Source organism: Beauveria bassiana (genome assembly GCF_000280675.1).
Source record: "Beauveria bassiana ARSEF 2860 unplaced genomic scaffold BBA_S00005, whole genome shotgun sequence".
NCBI classification, from domain to species: Eukaryota; Fungi; Ascomycota; class Sordariomycetes; order Hypocreales; family Cordycipitaceae; genus Beauveria; species Beauveria bassiana.
Window position 1 is genome coordinate 300,321 of NW_007930840.1, and position 13,753 is coordinate 314,073.

At 55.1% G+C, this 13,753-nt stretch overlaps 6 protein-coding genes across 6 annotated transcripts; 2 read left to right on the plus strand and 4 right to left on the minus strand.

Annotated features, from left to right (window-relative positions):
* Positions 1 to 2,127: 2,127 nt before the first annotated feature.
* BBA_02393 (WD domain-containing protein) lies at positions 2,128 to 2,963 on the plus strand (the record flags this gene model as incomplete). The annotated part of the gene is made up of 2 exons (XM_008597490.1): positions 2,128 to 2,165; positions 2,240 to 2,963. 2 exons carry the CDS (start codon positions 2,128 to 2,130, stop codon positions 2,961 to 2,963), a joined length of 762 nt encoding a protein of 253 aa, XP_008595712.1.
* Positions 2,964 to 3,651: 688 nt separating this feature from the next.
* On the minus strand, positions 3,652 to 4,488 carry BBA_02394 (methyltransferase-like protein; the record flags this gene model as incomplete). Its single annotated transcript, XM_008597491.1, has 1 exon — positions 3,652 to 4,488. One exon carries the CDS (start codon positions 4,486 to 4,488, stop codon positions 3,652 to 3,654), a length of 837 nt encoding a protein of 278 aa, XP_008595713.1.
* Positions 4,489 to 5,020: 532 nt separating this feature from the next.
* BBA_02395 (Zn(2)-C6-type transcriptional repressor) lies at positions 5,021 to 6,889 on the minus strand (the record flags this gene model as incomplete). The annotated part of the gene is made up of 2 exons (XM_008597492.1): positions 5,021 to 5,314; positions 5,399 to 6,889. The coding sequence occupies 2 exons, from the start codon at positions 6,887 to 6,889 to the stop codon at positions 5,021 to 5,023; spliced, it is 1,785 nt and encodes a 594-aa protein (XP_008595714.1).
* Positions 6,890 to 7,266: 377 nt separating this feature from the next.
* On the minus strand, positions 7,267 to 7,887 carry BBA_02396 (NADPH-dependent FMN reductase; the record flags this gene model as incomplete). Its single annotated transcript, XM_008597493.1, has 1 exon — positions 7,267 to 7,887. One exon carries the CDS (start codon positions 7,885 to 7,887, stop codon positions 7,267 to 7,269), a length of 621 nt encoding a protein of 206 aa, XP_008595715.1.
* A 1,054-nt stretch (positions 7,888 to 8,941) lies between these two features.
* BBA_02397 (DnaJ domain-containing protein) lies at positions 8,942 to 9,838 on the plus strand (the record flags this gene model as incomplete). Its single annotated transcript, XM_008597494.1, has 1 exon — positions 8,942 to 9,838. The coding sequence occupies one exon, from the start codon at positions 8,942 to 8,944 to the stop codon at positions 9,836 to 9,838; it is 897 nt and encodes a 298-aa protein (XP_008595716.1).
* Positions 9,839 to 10,334: 496 nt separating this feature from the next.
* On the minus strand, positions 10,335 to 11,874 carry BBA_02398 (aromatic and neutral aliphatic amino acid permease; the record flags this gene model as incomplete). The annotated part of the gene is made up of 2 exons (XM_008597495.1): positions 10,335 to 11,646; positions 11,708 to 11,874. 2 exons carry the CDS (start codon positions 11,872 to 11,874, stop codon positions 10,335 to 10,337), a joined length of 1,479 nt encoding a protein of 492 aa, XP_008595717.1.
* Between the last annotated feature and the right edge of the window lie 1,879 nt (positions 11,875 to 13,753).

Genomic DNA, 13,753 nt, shown 5'->3' on the forward strand with positions numbered 1-13,753 from the left:
GCCTTCTTATTCTTCTTTAAGGAAGCCGGTCGTCAACCAAATCCGGGACCCAATCGCAAGAATTGGCCTGGTTAGCTCAATCGGTAGAGCGTGAGACTCTTACTAAGAGATCACCATCTCAAGGCTGCGGGTTCGACCCCCGCATCGGGCTTTTCCTATAGCAACACGATTGAACTGGGACTTCAGTGGTCCCGGATATTTTTTTTTTCGTCAAGTCCATCATTAGTTTTTTTTTTGTAAAACCTGCATGCACAAAGCTTAAAACGATCAACTTATTTCGAGCAACATCTTTGAGATAAGCTGGCAGCTGTTGAAATGTCGAATATATGAATATATGATATATAACCAGCCCCTGCTTGGTATCTTGAGCACCTGCCTTTGCGGCGTGGTCTGTAGTAAACTACTAAGTACACACACCTTCACAGCTGATGTTGCCCATGAACAGAGGCTCGTTGTTACCAGCTGCGGATTCTGCTCGAGTGCGCACGCCAATTTTTGTATCAATTCTCACCTTTAGATTAGTCTTGTCTGGTTCAAGGCCGACTAGACATCATACCAAAGGAAATCTACAACTCAATAACTCAGAGCCTGTGGTGAAAATTTAAGCACTTTTTTGGGAAGACAATTATACAATCACATTGAGAGAAGAACAATCCGATCGCTTATTTGCATCTTCCTCTTCAAAAGTGAGCCCGCAAATATTCCCAGGTAGGTCAAGAGACGGCAGGTAATCCGCTGTCTGGAAAGCATATATGAGTCTACACACACCAATTGCTTAGGACCTTGGCATCTGGGCACGTTCGTAGTCACTTTGTGCCCAAGTCTTCATCCAGTCGGATTGAAGGATTTCTTGTATGGGAGGCCGAAAGTCTACCGGTGTGTGACAATCTTTGCTTAGACGGACGTTTCTGCCAGGCGCAAATGACTCGCCAAAGTCGCTTCACATTATGTTGGCGTCGTGTATTGCGAAAACTGAAGATTTGGGCTTTCTTTCCTAGGTAGGTACAGTCATTGTTGAAGGTACGTTGGTAGTAAGAGGCTATCCACCTACGCGTCTGATATGGTCCGATTTTGGTTCGCCGTGTTGCTTGCGAACTTCTGTAACTGACAGATAATCAAGGCTGTCTTGCGAAGACACCAACACATTACGGAGATGAATATCTACCATGACTATGAGCAAGGGCTATACGGCAGCGCGAATTTAGCACCAACCCCGTGGACAAAGCCACGTGTATGAACGTAGGCAATGGCAAGAGTCAGCTCATAGGCCAAGGCGCGAGCAACATCAAGAGGGAACAAGCGGCTGAATGAGCACTTTATAAGGTTGCAGGTCGCAAGTGCAGTGGTATAACAAGAATGTGAGCCGTTGGGGCCGTCGATCTTGGACGTGTCCAGCAAAGGTGGAATCATTTCGGCCCCTAGACCTTCACGTGGTGTTTTGAGAGCTTAAAGTACCGACACTTTATGAGGTAGAGAGTCTGCGATGCCAACTTTGAGTGCCTGGTACCTCTTGCTTTGCGCGTCGTGAACAATCCGGACCGTTGACCCCCCTCCATGGCCGAATTTCTACAACTTTGAATCGACCGTGAACTATATCTCCAATATTCATTAGATGATATCCTCCCGGAACATACTTCTCCAAGCGCTCCGAACCGTCGATTAGCGCATATTCAATGATTGTAGCCGGATCTTGCAGGTGAAATAATCCACATTTCAAGCGCCCGGGGGCAACTGGTCTTGATCCTGAGAGAGGAAACTGTCGCGGCGCAGCGTAGCAGATATTTCGGATTGCTTGCTGGAGGTAATAGCGTGAACTTGGCCACATGCGGCCTGTTTATCGTAGAAATACAAATCAGCGCGCTTGTGTTTGCTAAAGCAGTGAGTAACCAACAAATCTGAAGTTTTCATTCGGGCTGGGTGGCTTAGTCAACGTCAGGGGTGCTACAAAGCCCAACAGACTCACGACGGGACAATCATGTGCTTGATTGGCAACAGTGCTACTGCAACGAGATAGTGGCCCGCTGACCGGATCTCGAAGGGTGGTTTTTTTTTTCAGTGTGTGTGACAATTATCGAGATGGTCTTATAGTCTTCTCTCGCGTGACTGATCTTTTTGTGATACTCGACCATGAGTCGGTCTTTGAGCGCTGGGCAGGCAGATGAGCTGTGCGTGTATTTCTCTCCATCACCGGTGAACTTTGACCAAGGACATGCTCAAGACACAAATCTATCACCGCCAGCGTCAACTGCGTGGCAGTTCACCCCGTGTTTTCCACCTTGGCATCGGGCTCAGACGACTGCACAGTCAAGATTTGGGACTGGGAGCTGGGCGAGCTGGAGAGAGCCATCAAGGCGCACACGCAGCCCGTACGCGACTTGGACTTTGGGGGTCCCAAGGGCGCCGTTCTTCTCGCGTCGTGCAGTTCCGACCAGGCCGTCAAGCTCTGGGACCCGACAGACGGCTACAGCAACATTAGAACGCTAAACGGCCACGAGCATGCAGTGACCTCGGTTCGGTTTCTGCCTTGCCGCGAGTCTAGCAAAAATCTCTTGGTGAGCGCTAGTGCGGACCAAACGATACGAGTGTGGGATGTCACTACTGGGTATTGCGTCAAAACACTGCTAGGGCATGGCGACTGGGTGCGATTTGCGTGCCCGTCAGAGGATGGCCGCTTCCTTCTTTCTTCAAGCTCGGATAGGACAGCCCGTCTGTGGGATATCGACGCCCACGACGGGTCGGCGGCTGTACTGACACTGATTGGCCACGAGAATGCAGTCAATACCTGTGCTTTTGCGCCTCCCAGCTCCCATCAGCACTTGTCGTCTCTTGCAGGAGCGGCAACAGCTGTGCCTCTATCAAGCTCTGCAGAGTTCTTCGCCACTGGCTCACGCGACAAGACGATCAAGCTGTGGGACGGCAAGGGGCGGTGCGTTGCCACGTTGACCGGTCATGGGGCTGGGTGAATGCTCTGGTGTTCCACCCGGGCGGCAAGTACATCTTCTCGGCTGCGGACGACAAGACGCTGCGGTTCTGGGATATCGCACAGAACGGGCAATGCGTGGGCATTCTTCGCGGCGTGCACGACGGATTCATCACCAGTCTACGATGGCTGCCAACGGTAAGGAATCTGCCTACACAAAAGAGAGACGGCCGGGACAGTTTGGTGGCAGGCTCAAAGGATAGCCACGGAGTTGCACACTTTCGCTGTGTCATTGCAACAGGGAGTATGGACAGGAAGGTAAAGGTGTTTGCGAGTGAATGACGTGGTGTGTAAGCCCTCGCAAGCACTGATTGCGAGTCAGTGAAGAGAAAAGCACTTTAGTCAGACGTGGCAAACAACATGTCTGCATCATCAAAACGAGACAGCTGGAGGTATTGCTTCGTGATTCTGAGAAAGTGCTAAAAACTTGCAGTCACCAGTGGTGAACTCACTGGTCGCATCTCAGTATGTGCACAAGTATGAAATCTTGATCAATTCGATTCAGAAATGAGAGGAGTCCGCCGCGTATTTGAGCATTTGAACTTCTTTCATAACTAGTGTTATTTGCATTTCTTTCATATATAGACAGATCGCCGTGTATTTGCATTTTCTCATACATAGACAGACGGCCTTCATTTATAGAATAGCAGTCCTCATCACTAAGCCACATACTATTTCTTATAGAATCTGACGACGGAAAAGATGCCGACATCAGTAAATGCTTTGTACACTTCCGGGGAGAGATTATGCTTGGGCACCATACCCGGCGGAACAAAGTCCTCACGGGGCAGATTCGCCGGAAACCACTCGATATCGGTAAAGCCCGCCTCCTCGGCCACCTCCTCATACACCGACTTGCGGATGTGCACGCACTCCAAGATGAGCACCTCGTCGAGGTGCACCCTGAACCACCACCCCGAGCCGTCGTCGAGCGGACGCGTAAACTCGAGAAACGGGTAAATGTCCCTGAGCGGCTGCTCCTTGCACGCGCGGCCGCGCACGACGAGGTCCTCGGTCGGGTACGGCACCACGCCGACAAAGAAGCCGCCGGGCTTGATATTGAGCGCGATATTGTCAAACATGCGGCGCAGCACGGCGCGGCTGTCGGCGTAGTTGAGGATCCAGGCGCCAATCGCGCCGTCAAAGTACGGGCCGTCCTCGTCCTCGTCGTCGTCGTCGGCGGCGGGCGCGTACGACTGCGGCTGGCTCCCGTCGGCGGAGAGGACGCGCAGTCGGCCGTCGGAGATGGCGGCGGCGTTTTGCGCGGCGTTGATGTCGAGCATGGCTTGGGAAATGTCCATGGACGTGAGGGTGGCGTCGGGCTTCCAGGAGAGAAGGCGCGACGTGTAGTAGCCGGTGCCGGCGGCCAACTCGAGCAGCTTTGGGGCGCAACGCTTGGCGAGTTCCGGGACGAGGGCCCTTTCCACGAGCTTGCATTCGAGGAGCTTGTAAAACTGCTTGCTCATCTCATCGCCATACTGCGTGGCAATTCGGTCGTATTGCGTCATTTTGGGGGGGGGGGGGGGTAAGTCAAAGACAGATTTTTGCGTAGACAATGGCTTTGCAGTACTAGATAGACAAGTCTCACATGATGGGGTTGACAATGTCTTGGTAGGCGGTGGCGGTGTAGCTTTTTTATAGATGGCGACGATATAGACGCCACCGGACCGGGTTGGCCTGTCGTAGTATGATATTGTCCATTGTACACGATGTTGATGATGGGTACGTATGACTCGTGATGGCTCACTTTTTGAGCGCTGATTGCATATTATTTGCTTTTTATGGTCACGCGATACGCCATTACTGAGAAAGCTGAACCCGCATGCTATTAATACATCATCATCACCTGCCACTGGTACTGTAGTTACCGTGCGGATGATATTGGTGCTTGGAAAGGAGAGGAAGGGAGGAGAGAAAAAACAGCGCTTACACGAAGCGTCTATTTCAAAGAGAAAACAAGCAACAGTGTCATATACCGTATCGTAACATGAAATCTATCGTAGCCTGACCAACAAACAGATGCAGGGCTTATTTGACAAACTACCCGAAAAAGTCTATCACTGGAGGCCAAACATCGCCCAAATCAAAGCCCGTATCAAAACTCGCCCAGTCGATATCGACCACCGGCAGCGCATGACTTAGCGCCGCGTCCTTGATGGCAAGCTTGGCGTCGGTGCGGCCGCGCGACGCCGCAATGACCTGCTGCGCCGTGGCCAGCGCCTCCCTCGCCATGTGCGACTCGAAGCGATCCGCCATGCCGCGCAGCAGCTCCATGGCCGCCGGCAGCAGCTCGAGCAGGGCCACGCCGTCGACGAGCACGCACACGCAGACGCTCTGAAACGGCACGCTCAGCATGTTCCACCACGTCCNCCCCGCGGCCAGCAGCGCCGCCGCGGCGTCGAGCGCGCGCCGCAGCACCGCGACGGACGCGCCGACGATGCGCGGGCGGGCTTGCCACTCGACGCGAAGCGGCCGAGAAGCGCCGCAGCAGGCAGAGGCAGACGTCGCCGGCAAAGAGCGCGACGGGTCGTCGTCGCGCGGCATGTCCCGCAGGCGCAGGAACAAGTTGGCAAACTCGTCCGAGTCGAGGCTACTCGGCGCGCGCGTGTCCGCCGCCGCCGCCGCCGCCGCCGCCGCCGCCGCTGCTGCTTCGGCGTCGTGCAGCACGCTGCTCATGGTGTATAGCGCGTCAATGTGTGCGCCGGGCACGCGCGCCGGCGCCAGGCAGGTGGCGTGCCGCGGGGACACGGCCGACAGCCCGTACTCGGTCGTGAGCAGCAGGTTCAGAAACCGCGCGACGCAGAAGCACCGGCGCCGCGTCTCGAGCTCCTCGTCGCTGAATGACGACGTCGACGAGACCTTGGACGTTGACGTTGACGTTGACGCGGCGGCGGCGGTGGCGGATGACGACCCTGGGTCATGCATTTCTCGATGCAGGCCAATCATCTCGGCCATGTGCATCGCGGCATGGGTCGCCATGGCCGAAATAGCTGGCCGCGTCGTAAGCCGCATGTACAGCGCCCGCAGGATCCAGCCCGCGACCGTGTCCATGTCGACGGGCGCCACGGGGGTCGACAGCCCGCGATCGAGAATCGCCAGCGCGTGGCGCTTAATGTCCTGCTCGCGCGGGTGCGGCGTCGGCGAGAACACGGAGCCCAGCACCGCAACGAGCGCGACGACGGCGGCAAAGTTGGGCTGGCCGGTATCGAGCGTGGTGGTGACGGCAGCGCCGCCGACGGTGGCATCTCCGGCCGCACCTCCGGCCGCACCACCACCACCACCGTCACCACTCCATCCCCGCGCCAGCCGTCGCGTAAACGTCTCTGGGTGCAAAAAGGCAAAGAGCGGGTGCACGGCGGCAAAATAGACGGCGCACAGCGTCTGGCACTCGGCTAGTGAAAAGTAGTCGGCGAGTGATGATGGAGACGGTGTGCCGCGGCGCTCGGGCCGGATGCCCAGGTTCCACGCGTACGAGTGCAGTCGTAGCGGGGGCTGCGTGATGGCGAGCTCCTGTCCGACGAGGAGAGGTAGCGCGACGGCACTGTGTGCGCTGATGAAGCGGCCCCTTTCGCGACTGATGAGGATTGCGGATGGCGGCGGCGGCTGCTGCGGCGCGGTCGGGGTCGCGTCTTGGCCGCCGCCGCCGCCGCCGCGTTGCCTAGTCTGGAGCGGCAACGGTTGCCTGGGATGCACCGCAGCAGCAGCAGCAGCGTCGGAGGAGCTTTGCGCGGGGGAAGAGAAATTCTCGGCGTCGTAGAGGCAGGCGTAGCCGTAGGCCTGGCACTGGGCGCAGGGCTGGCTGCCGTCGCATTTTCGCCTGCGACGACGACATTCGCTGCACGCGGCGTAAACGCGGCGTCGGCGTTGAGCGTTGGGCTGAGGCCGATTAGTCTGTGTCCTCTTTGGCATGATGGGGGGGGGTTTCTCGGTCAGGTCATTTGAGATGGGGGAATATGTTGATGCTCTAGGACGTTATTGTTGTATGATTTTTGTAATTTCTTTTTTTTTTCTTTCCCAATCTAGGTCAGTCTAACCATAGTCAGCGCTGGTAATAAGTAGTATAAATGGCCCCAATACATTGGTTGCATCCCAAGCGGGAACCAACACGGCATGACAAACCGGGACAGGGAACCGCAGACGCTAACTGGATAGAATTCTAATTTTAATACTCCGTAAAAAAAAAAAAAAAAAAAAAAAAAAAAACAACACGACTTCTTTCTTGCATCATTCCAAATTCGCCCCCTGAAAACGCGCCACTGCGCCGTCCGATTGAAGCATTTCTCTCTCTACTTTTCGGAAACCATTTCCGCCGCCGCCAGCCGCAGCGTCTCTGGCACGCCCACCTCTGCCCAGCGCTTGACAACCGCCTCGGCCAGCGCGCCCTCTTCCCGACACTGATTGCCGTCCTCGACGCTCACCGGCAGCGTCACGGCCGTTGCGGCCACGCGCATGCGCAGGCCCGCGAGGATCTGCTGCAGGTGCGCCGCGGCCTTGCCGCCGCCGCGCCCGCCGTACGCCACGACGACGGCGGGCTTGCCGGCCCACTCGTGGTACAGGTAGTCGAGGGCGTTTTTGAGGCTCGCGGGCACGCTCCAGTTGTACTGGGGCGTGACAAAGACAAAGGCGTCGTGGCGCGCGACGACGGCGGACCAGCGCCGCGTGTGCGCGTGCTGGTAGTGCGGCGTCGGGTCGGCGGCGGGGAGCTTGGACGGCACCCCGGGCTCGTCGAGGAGCGGCAAACTTTGCGCCTCGAGGTCGATGACGCTGAGGGTGGCGGCGCGCAGGGCGGGGATGTCGCGGATGACGTCGCCGAGGAGGCTGCTGATGTATTGCGTGATGTAGGGGTTGACGCGGGTCGAGCGCGTGCTGCAGGTGACGATGCCAATGGTCCGGATGCTGGCGCACATGGCGGCGGCTGCGTCTAAGACGACGGCAAGTGTGTTGTAGTGAATGGTGAGTTTTTGTGCTGAAGCTGTGGTGGCTTATAGGGAAAGGGAAGATGTTGATGGTGTTTTGAATGAAAGCTGCGGACGGAGATGAGGGAGATGTGATATTGATGGTGATATGGAAACTGATTTCATGAATACAGTGAAGTGACCTGACGTCTTATATAGAACCGGCCGTCTTTCAGTGACTGACCAGAAGTTGCTGCTTTGCGGATATTGGTGCGTATTGCGGATAGTGCGGACAAGTCCATGACAAAGCGGGTGCGGATGGTGCGGCATCACGACCAAGACATGAACTCTGTCGATCAATGAGCCCTTGAAGATCTTCCAGCCAACCTAAAAAAGATGATTTTAGAGTTTTAGCTACGTCTTGCATAACAAAATCAGATCAATGTGCAGTGCCAGACAGCTACACAAACCGTACACTCCCACACGGTCTACCACACACACATCTCCAAGGTACCACCACACCCCACGTCGGCCTCGACAAACGATATCCAAGCCACAACATCTACTCTTCTCCAACTCCAAATCGATTTCCCTGCCCAAAAAAAAAACCTCACGGCAGATGCTAGGTGCCCAACGCTCAGCATCTCAGATTTGACGGTCTGGGCGTCCATTGTTACCCCTCCACCCCCCGCAGATAGCCAGCCGCCCGCCTGCGCTCACGTGGAGATGTGAGCAAGTATGCGTGGGATAGATGGGCGAAACGCGCAAGTATTGCCCAGCAAAAGCACACAAAGAAACATTTCAGTGTTTGCCATTTCACCATTCACCATGCAGAGATACACATGGCAGAATGAAACAATGCGTTGAGCGAGTTACAACGGATGGAACATGTTGCATCACACGGGGCTCTCTCTACACAGGTTCTCTTCTCACCAGGAAACGGCAACTTATATATATACCGCCATGTCCAGAGATTGCTCATTCAAATAGCAGCATGAAACCCCCCTTCCTCTCTCTCTCTCTCTGCACCTCTCTTTAAATCTGCACGTATCGTAAATTTGTGATGATGCACTTTGCCCAAGTCGCCCGTCAGTCCCACCGGGTCATCGTCTCCCACCAACGAGGCAACGGCCACCGCCGTCGCCGCAGCTACTCGAGCTCGAGCAGCGACGCCGACCCAGAACAACAACCGCCTCGTCTCGTCTGGCCGGCCGACGCCAAGCCCACGCCCTATCAGGTCCTCCACGTCGACGCGGGCCGTCCCTACGAAAAGACCAACTTTGTCCGGCTCGTCAAGCTATACCACCCAGACATGCACCGCAGCAGCAGCAGCAGCATCCAGGACGGCACCATGTCGCCGCAGACCCGGCTGCACCGCTATCATCTCGTCGTCGCCGCGCATCAACTCCTCAGCAGCCCCGCGCAGCGCCGCCGCTACGACCTGTACAAGATGGGATGGCTGGCCCATACCCCCCCATCTGCAACGACACAAGATCCGCCGCCGCCGTCGCGGGCCGAGACGTGGCCGCCGCGAACCGAGAATGATGATGATGATGATCATGACCGGCCGTCACCGCTGAAGCAGGTACCCATTTACATGTCTAACCACGCCTTTGCTATTCTCTTACTCGTGCTCGCCTTTGGCTTTGCCATTGCCTCGTGCGAGCGCATCCGTCGCGAGCGTCGTCGCCGCCGCGGGGGCGGGCTGGGCCGGCTGGTCGACATTGTCGACGGCGATATTGTCCGGTCGCTGTACGGCGCGCAGCACTTGGTGTCGGGGAGGTCCAAGGATGAGCGCATACTGGCGTTTTTGTGCCGGAGACATGTGACGGCGATGGGTGGACGGCAAGAGGTCAAGGACGAGGACGAGGACGAGGAGGACAAAAAGGACGAGGTCGAGCAGCACCAGGGCGGGTTTTTACCCATGGATGAGCACTGGGAGCAAAACATGTGTCGGCACTAAAAGTAGATAAACGACCATCCTATGTACTGATACGGACAGTGTCGCAGAAAAAATACATCATCAGTAAAATATACACTCCAAGGACCACGGCTTATCGGCGAGAGTCTGCCGTTGATAGCCGGGCTTATCGCGTTTAGTGTGTAGATAGTACTCCATAGTCAATCATGATTGACATGCAAGGCGCAAGGGCCCAAGATAGGGCGTCTTGGCAGAAAATATGGAGAAAATTTGGTAATCATGGGCATTTAGCCATAGTTATTAATAAGTATGCAGGTATCGCTGTTTTGATATCAAAAGGCGCCAATTCCAAACTCTCGACCATGTCGTGGTTGCAAGTGTACATTGTACAACACCTTGTCATATCCTGACAAGTGCACATTGTACCCTTTCATGTCTCATGCAAAAAAGGGCAGAAAAGGAAATGAACAGAAAACAACACTCGAGGGAAAAAAAACAAACAACCAAGTTTTACAAAACCTTGCTCAACAAAACCCCTTCATGACCTCCCTACAAGCCTTTTCACAGCCTCTCTAGACGTCTGCTCGAATTTTTGAGGCGCATTGTCTTCGCAAGACCAAGGTTTGGTGCCGGTTTCCTTGGCAATGGCCTCAACGGAAGCCCAAAGACCGAGGACGCAGAGCATGGTGCCGGTGATGACGAGGAGGACATTGGCGAAAAAGGAACAAGTGCGGGCACGCGTGCTGAACCAAGAGCCCTTGCGCATCCAAAGCCAAAAGATACCGGGGAGACCATACGAGAACCACGAAACGAAAAGCGCCGAAAGAATACCGAGCAGCGAGTTGAAGACGGGAATGGACTCGGCAATGATGAGAGCAATAGCCCACATGGCAAGCGTCATACCGGACCAGCCGACAACCGACACAAAAGTGCGACGGACAAGATGCTTGCTGTTCTTAAACATGCGGTTGAAGATGTACTTGCCCGCCACGTGTCCGTAAATAACGCCCGCGATGACAATGGTGGGAATAGCGACACCCCAAATGGCCTTGCGCATAGTTTCAGAGCCAGCGGCCGAAAGAGCGGGAGAGGGGACGGTAGGGCCAACGTAGTAGTAAATGACGACAGCAGCAACGAGGTACAGGGAGGTGTCGACAATCTGGAGAAGGGCAAGGGCCTTGGGCCAATCCTCAGGCTTCTGAAACTCGCCAATAACGCCAAAGAAGCAAGAGTGGCTCGAAAAGGCGACAGCGATGTTAGTAACAGCCAGGAAAGCCGTTGTGAAGCCAAGCTCCCTGCTCACTTCGACAATGGAACCGCCGATAGGCTTGCTGGCGGCGACGTCGCCGACTGTCATGAGCGTGGCGACAATGATTGATATACACGAAGCCATGGACATCCAGCTGGTGTGTCGGAGGGTGCGGGGGAGGTTGAGGACCCAAAAGACGGCGAGACCGACTACGGCCCAAACTATGGTGCAGGCAGAGTGTCCGGAGAGGGCATTGAGGCAGATGGTCCAAGTGAGGAGATGCGCGCCCATGACAAAGACTTGAAAGATGACCTGGGCCCAGCCAAACACCTCTTGGAAGATGCGGGCAAAGGTGATGTTAAAACCAAAGAGGCCGAAAGAGCCCATGGTTCGACCAATGACCTCGACGGCATCGCCAAAGTTTTCGACAAAGGGGTACTCTTTTTGAAACTCGCCGAGCATGAGACCCGAATATGTGGAAAGGAAGCTCATAACCAGAATGAGTACGATGCCGGGAGCGAGGCCAAGGGTGGCGATGACGGAAGGGAGAGAGAGGATTCCGAGAGAGACGGTTTCGGCGATGAGGACAATGCCACCTTTCCTGGAGAGATTGTTAGCATCCGTGCAAAGCTGGACAAGGACAATGGAGGAGAGATGCTTACCACCAGGACAGTGTCTTGAAGTCAATCAGAGCAGCCTCGCTGGACGCGTCGTCCATACTAGTGGGACCGGAAGGGGGAGCAGCCTCGACGTCGCACTTAGAAAGCTTGTGCTCGCCAGCCGGGCCTTGCGCAGAGGCTGGGGCAATGTCTTGTCCGTGAGAATCCATGGTGGCGGGGTGAGAGGATGCAGATGGACCGAGACAAGGCACGGGGGGGATCAGGAACGGAGAGGGAGGGGGGAAGAAAGATATCAAAGCGGGAGAGAAAAGCTGGGGTAGTCGAGACTCTTTATGGAAACAAAGAGGCAAGGCTGTGTGCAATGCAGCTAGCGGACTAGCTGGATTATGCTGACGCGAACAAGTCGAGGAGGCGTTGCGACGACGAGGATCAGGGATCTGCGAGGGACGAATGTGAGTGGTGCCTGGAAGGATAGGAGATGTCGAGCAATGACTAGTTCCCCGCAAAATAAAGCCCTTCTACACCAAGCGAAGAATTGGCGGGAGAGAGGAGAAAAGGGTCGTGTGATCAATGGCTCGTCGCGCCGGGGGGGAGAGGATCTTGTTGAGAGAAGAGGACGATGTGGTGCGTGGCGCGGTGGAGGAGAAAATTTTAGGTGTCAAGACGAGAGGAAGTACAGGCACCGGTACCTAGGATGTGGGGGAGGAGCAAAGAGAGTTTTATTGAAGAGATGAAGGATGACGGGGACGGTACAAGGTACACGATGGAGGTTAACCGTTGAAGGAGGAGGAGAACTGCGAGAAACAGACAATCAACTAACTAGCACGTCCAACTAGACCAAACACAGATATGAACGGCAGCTGTAATAAATTTAAAAAGAAGTCAAGCTCGGGGTTTAATGTTGATTAGGCTACTGAAAAGAAATAATAATAGGCCCGCGGGCACCGCAATAGGTTTGCATTTCCTAGGCATCTCTCGATCCACCAAGCTTTGTTAGCAGTGGGTATAAGACTCAAGAAAAAGTCGTGGATGCGTGGAGCCAGACCCCATCCAAGAGGAGGCGCGCCTAGGCCTTTTGATTGAATCCATTCGGGAGCGGTCGTTGTCTGGGGTTTGTCATTCGTTGTCGAGTTCCGTCATCGGCGCATGTCTTGATTCGAGTGGCGAGACTTTTCTGTTGTTTTACACACAAGATTGTTTGCAGAAAGAGAAGCGGGCGGGCGTGTTCGGGGATAAGCGCTTCAAGAACAAGAAGAATTTTAAGCCACGATTGAGGATCGGAATTCGGACCGCGGAATGAGTAAGGTTCTTGTACTAGGTACTACGGCAAGTACAGATAGTTGTAGGATAGTCTTGTCCGCCCCCCCAGAATCTAGTACCGAAACGAGGTTCCTGGTACAGGCTTGCAGCAACGGGAAGTGTGCCCAAGTGTCAGCCACCGAGGCCACTGCAGCCGCTACTGCAAGCCACTTCTACTTCTTTTTCCACGCGATCCGTTTGTAATAGTTAGGGTGCGCCCACTACTCCGAGACTCGACGCCGCAAACACGCCGAACGCGGGTGACTCCACTTCTTTCGAGAAATCGAACTTGCAACCATTCTCTTCGTCTTTTCGCCTTGTGCCCAGCTGTCAACCGGAAGTCTGCCACACCCTCTGCCAGCTGCCCTGCGAGGGTCCGTGTCGTCCGTCAGGCCACAGGCTTCCAGAAGGAAAAGGAAAAAACAGCCTGCTGCGCCTTGGCAGGGGCTCCGAGGCTTCCATCGAGTCATCCCGCGCCTGCATTGTCATATCGTAATCACCAATACGTTTCTATTTAGTCCCTACCTAGATGAACCTTTTTTATTCATCACATGGTGAACCCCAACCACCTCCCATCTCGTTGCGGAACAAAACAACTTTTTTTATTCCTCCCGCTGTTTGGGTGCATTAGCTGCCCCCTCCCCCGCTCCACGAACTTTTTGGCCGCACTCTTCTTTCGTATTTACCCTTTTTCTCTGCCGTTCGCTGATTGGCCAGCCCCGCCCACTTACGACTCGCCCACAACAAGCCCAGGTTTTCTGGCAGGGCGAATAAGCACGCTCTAGGTAG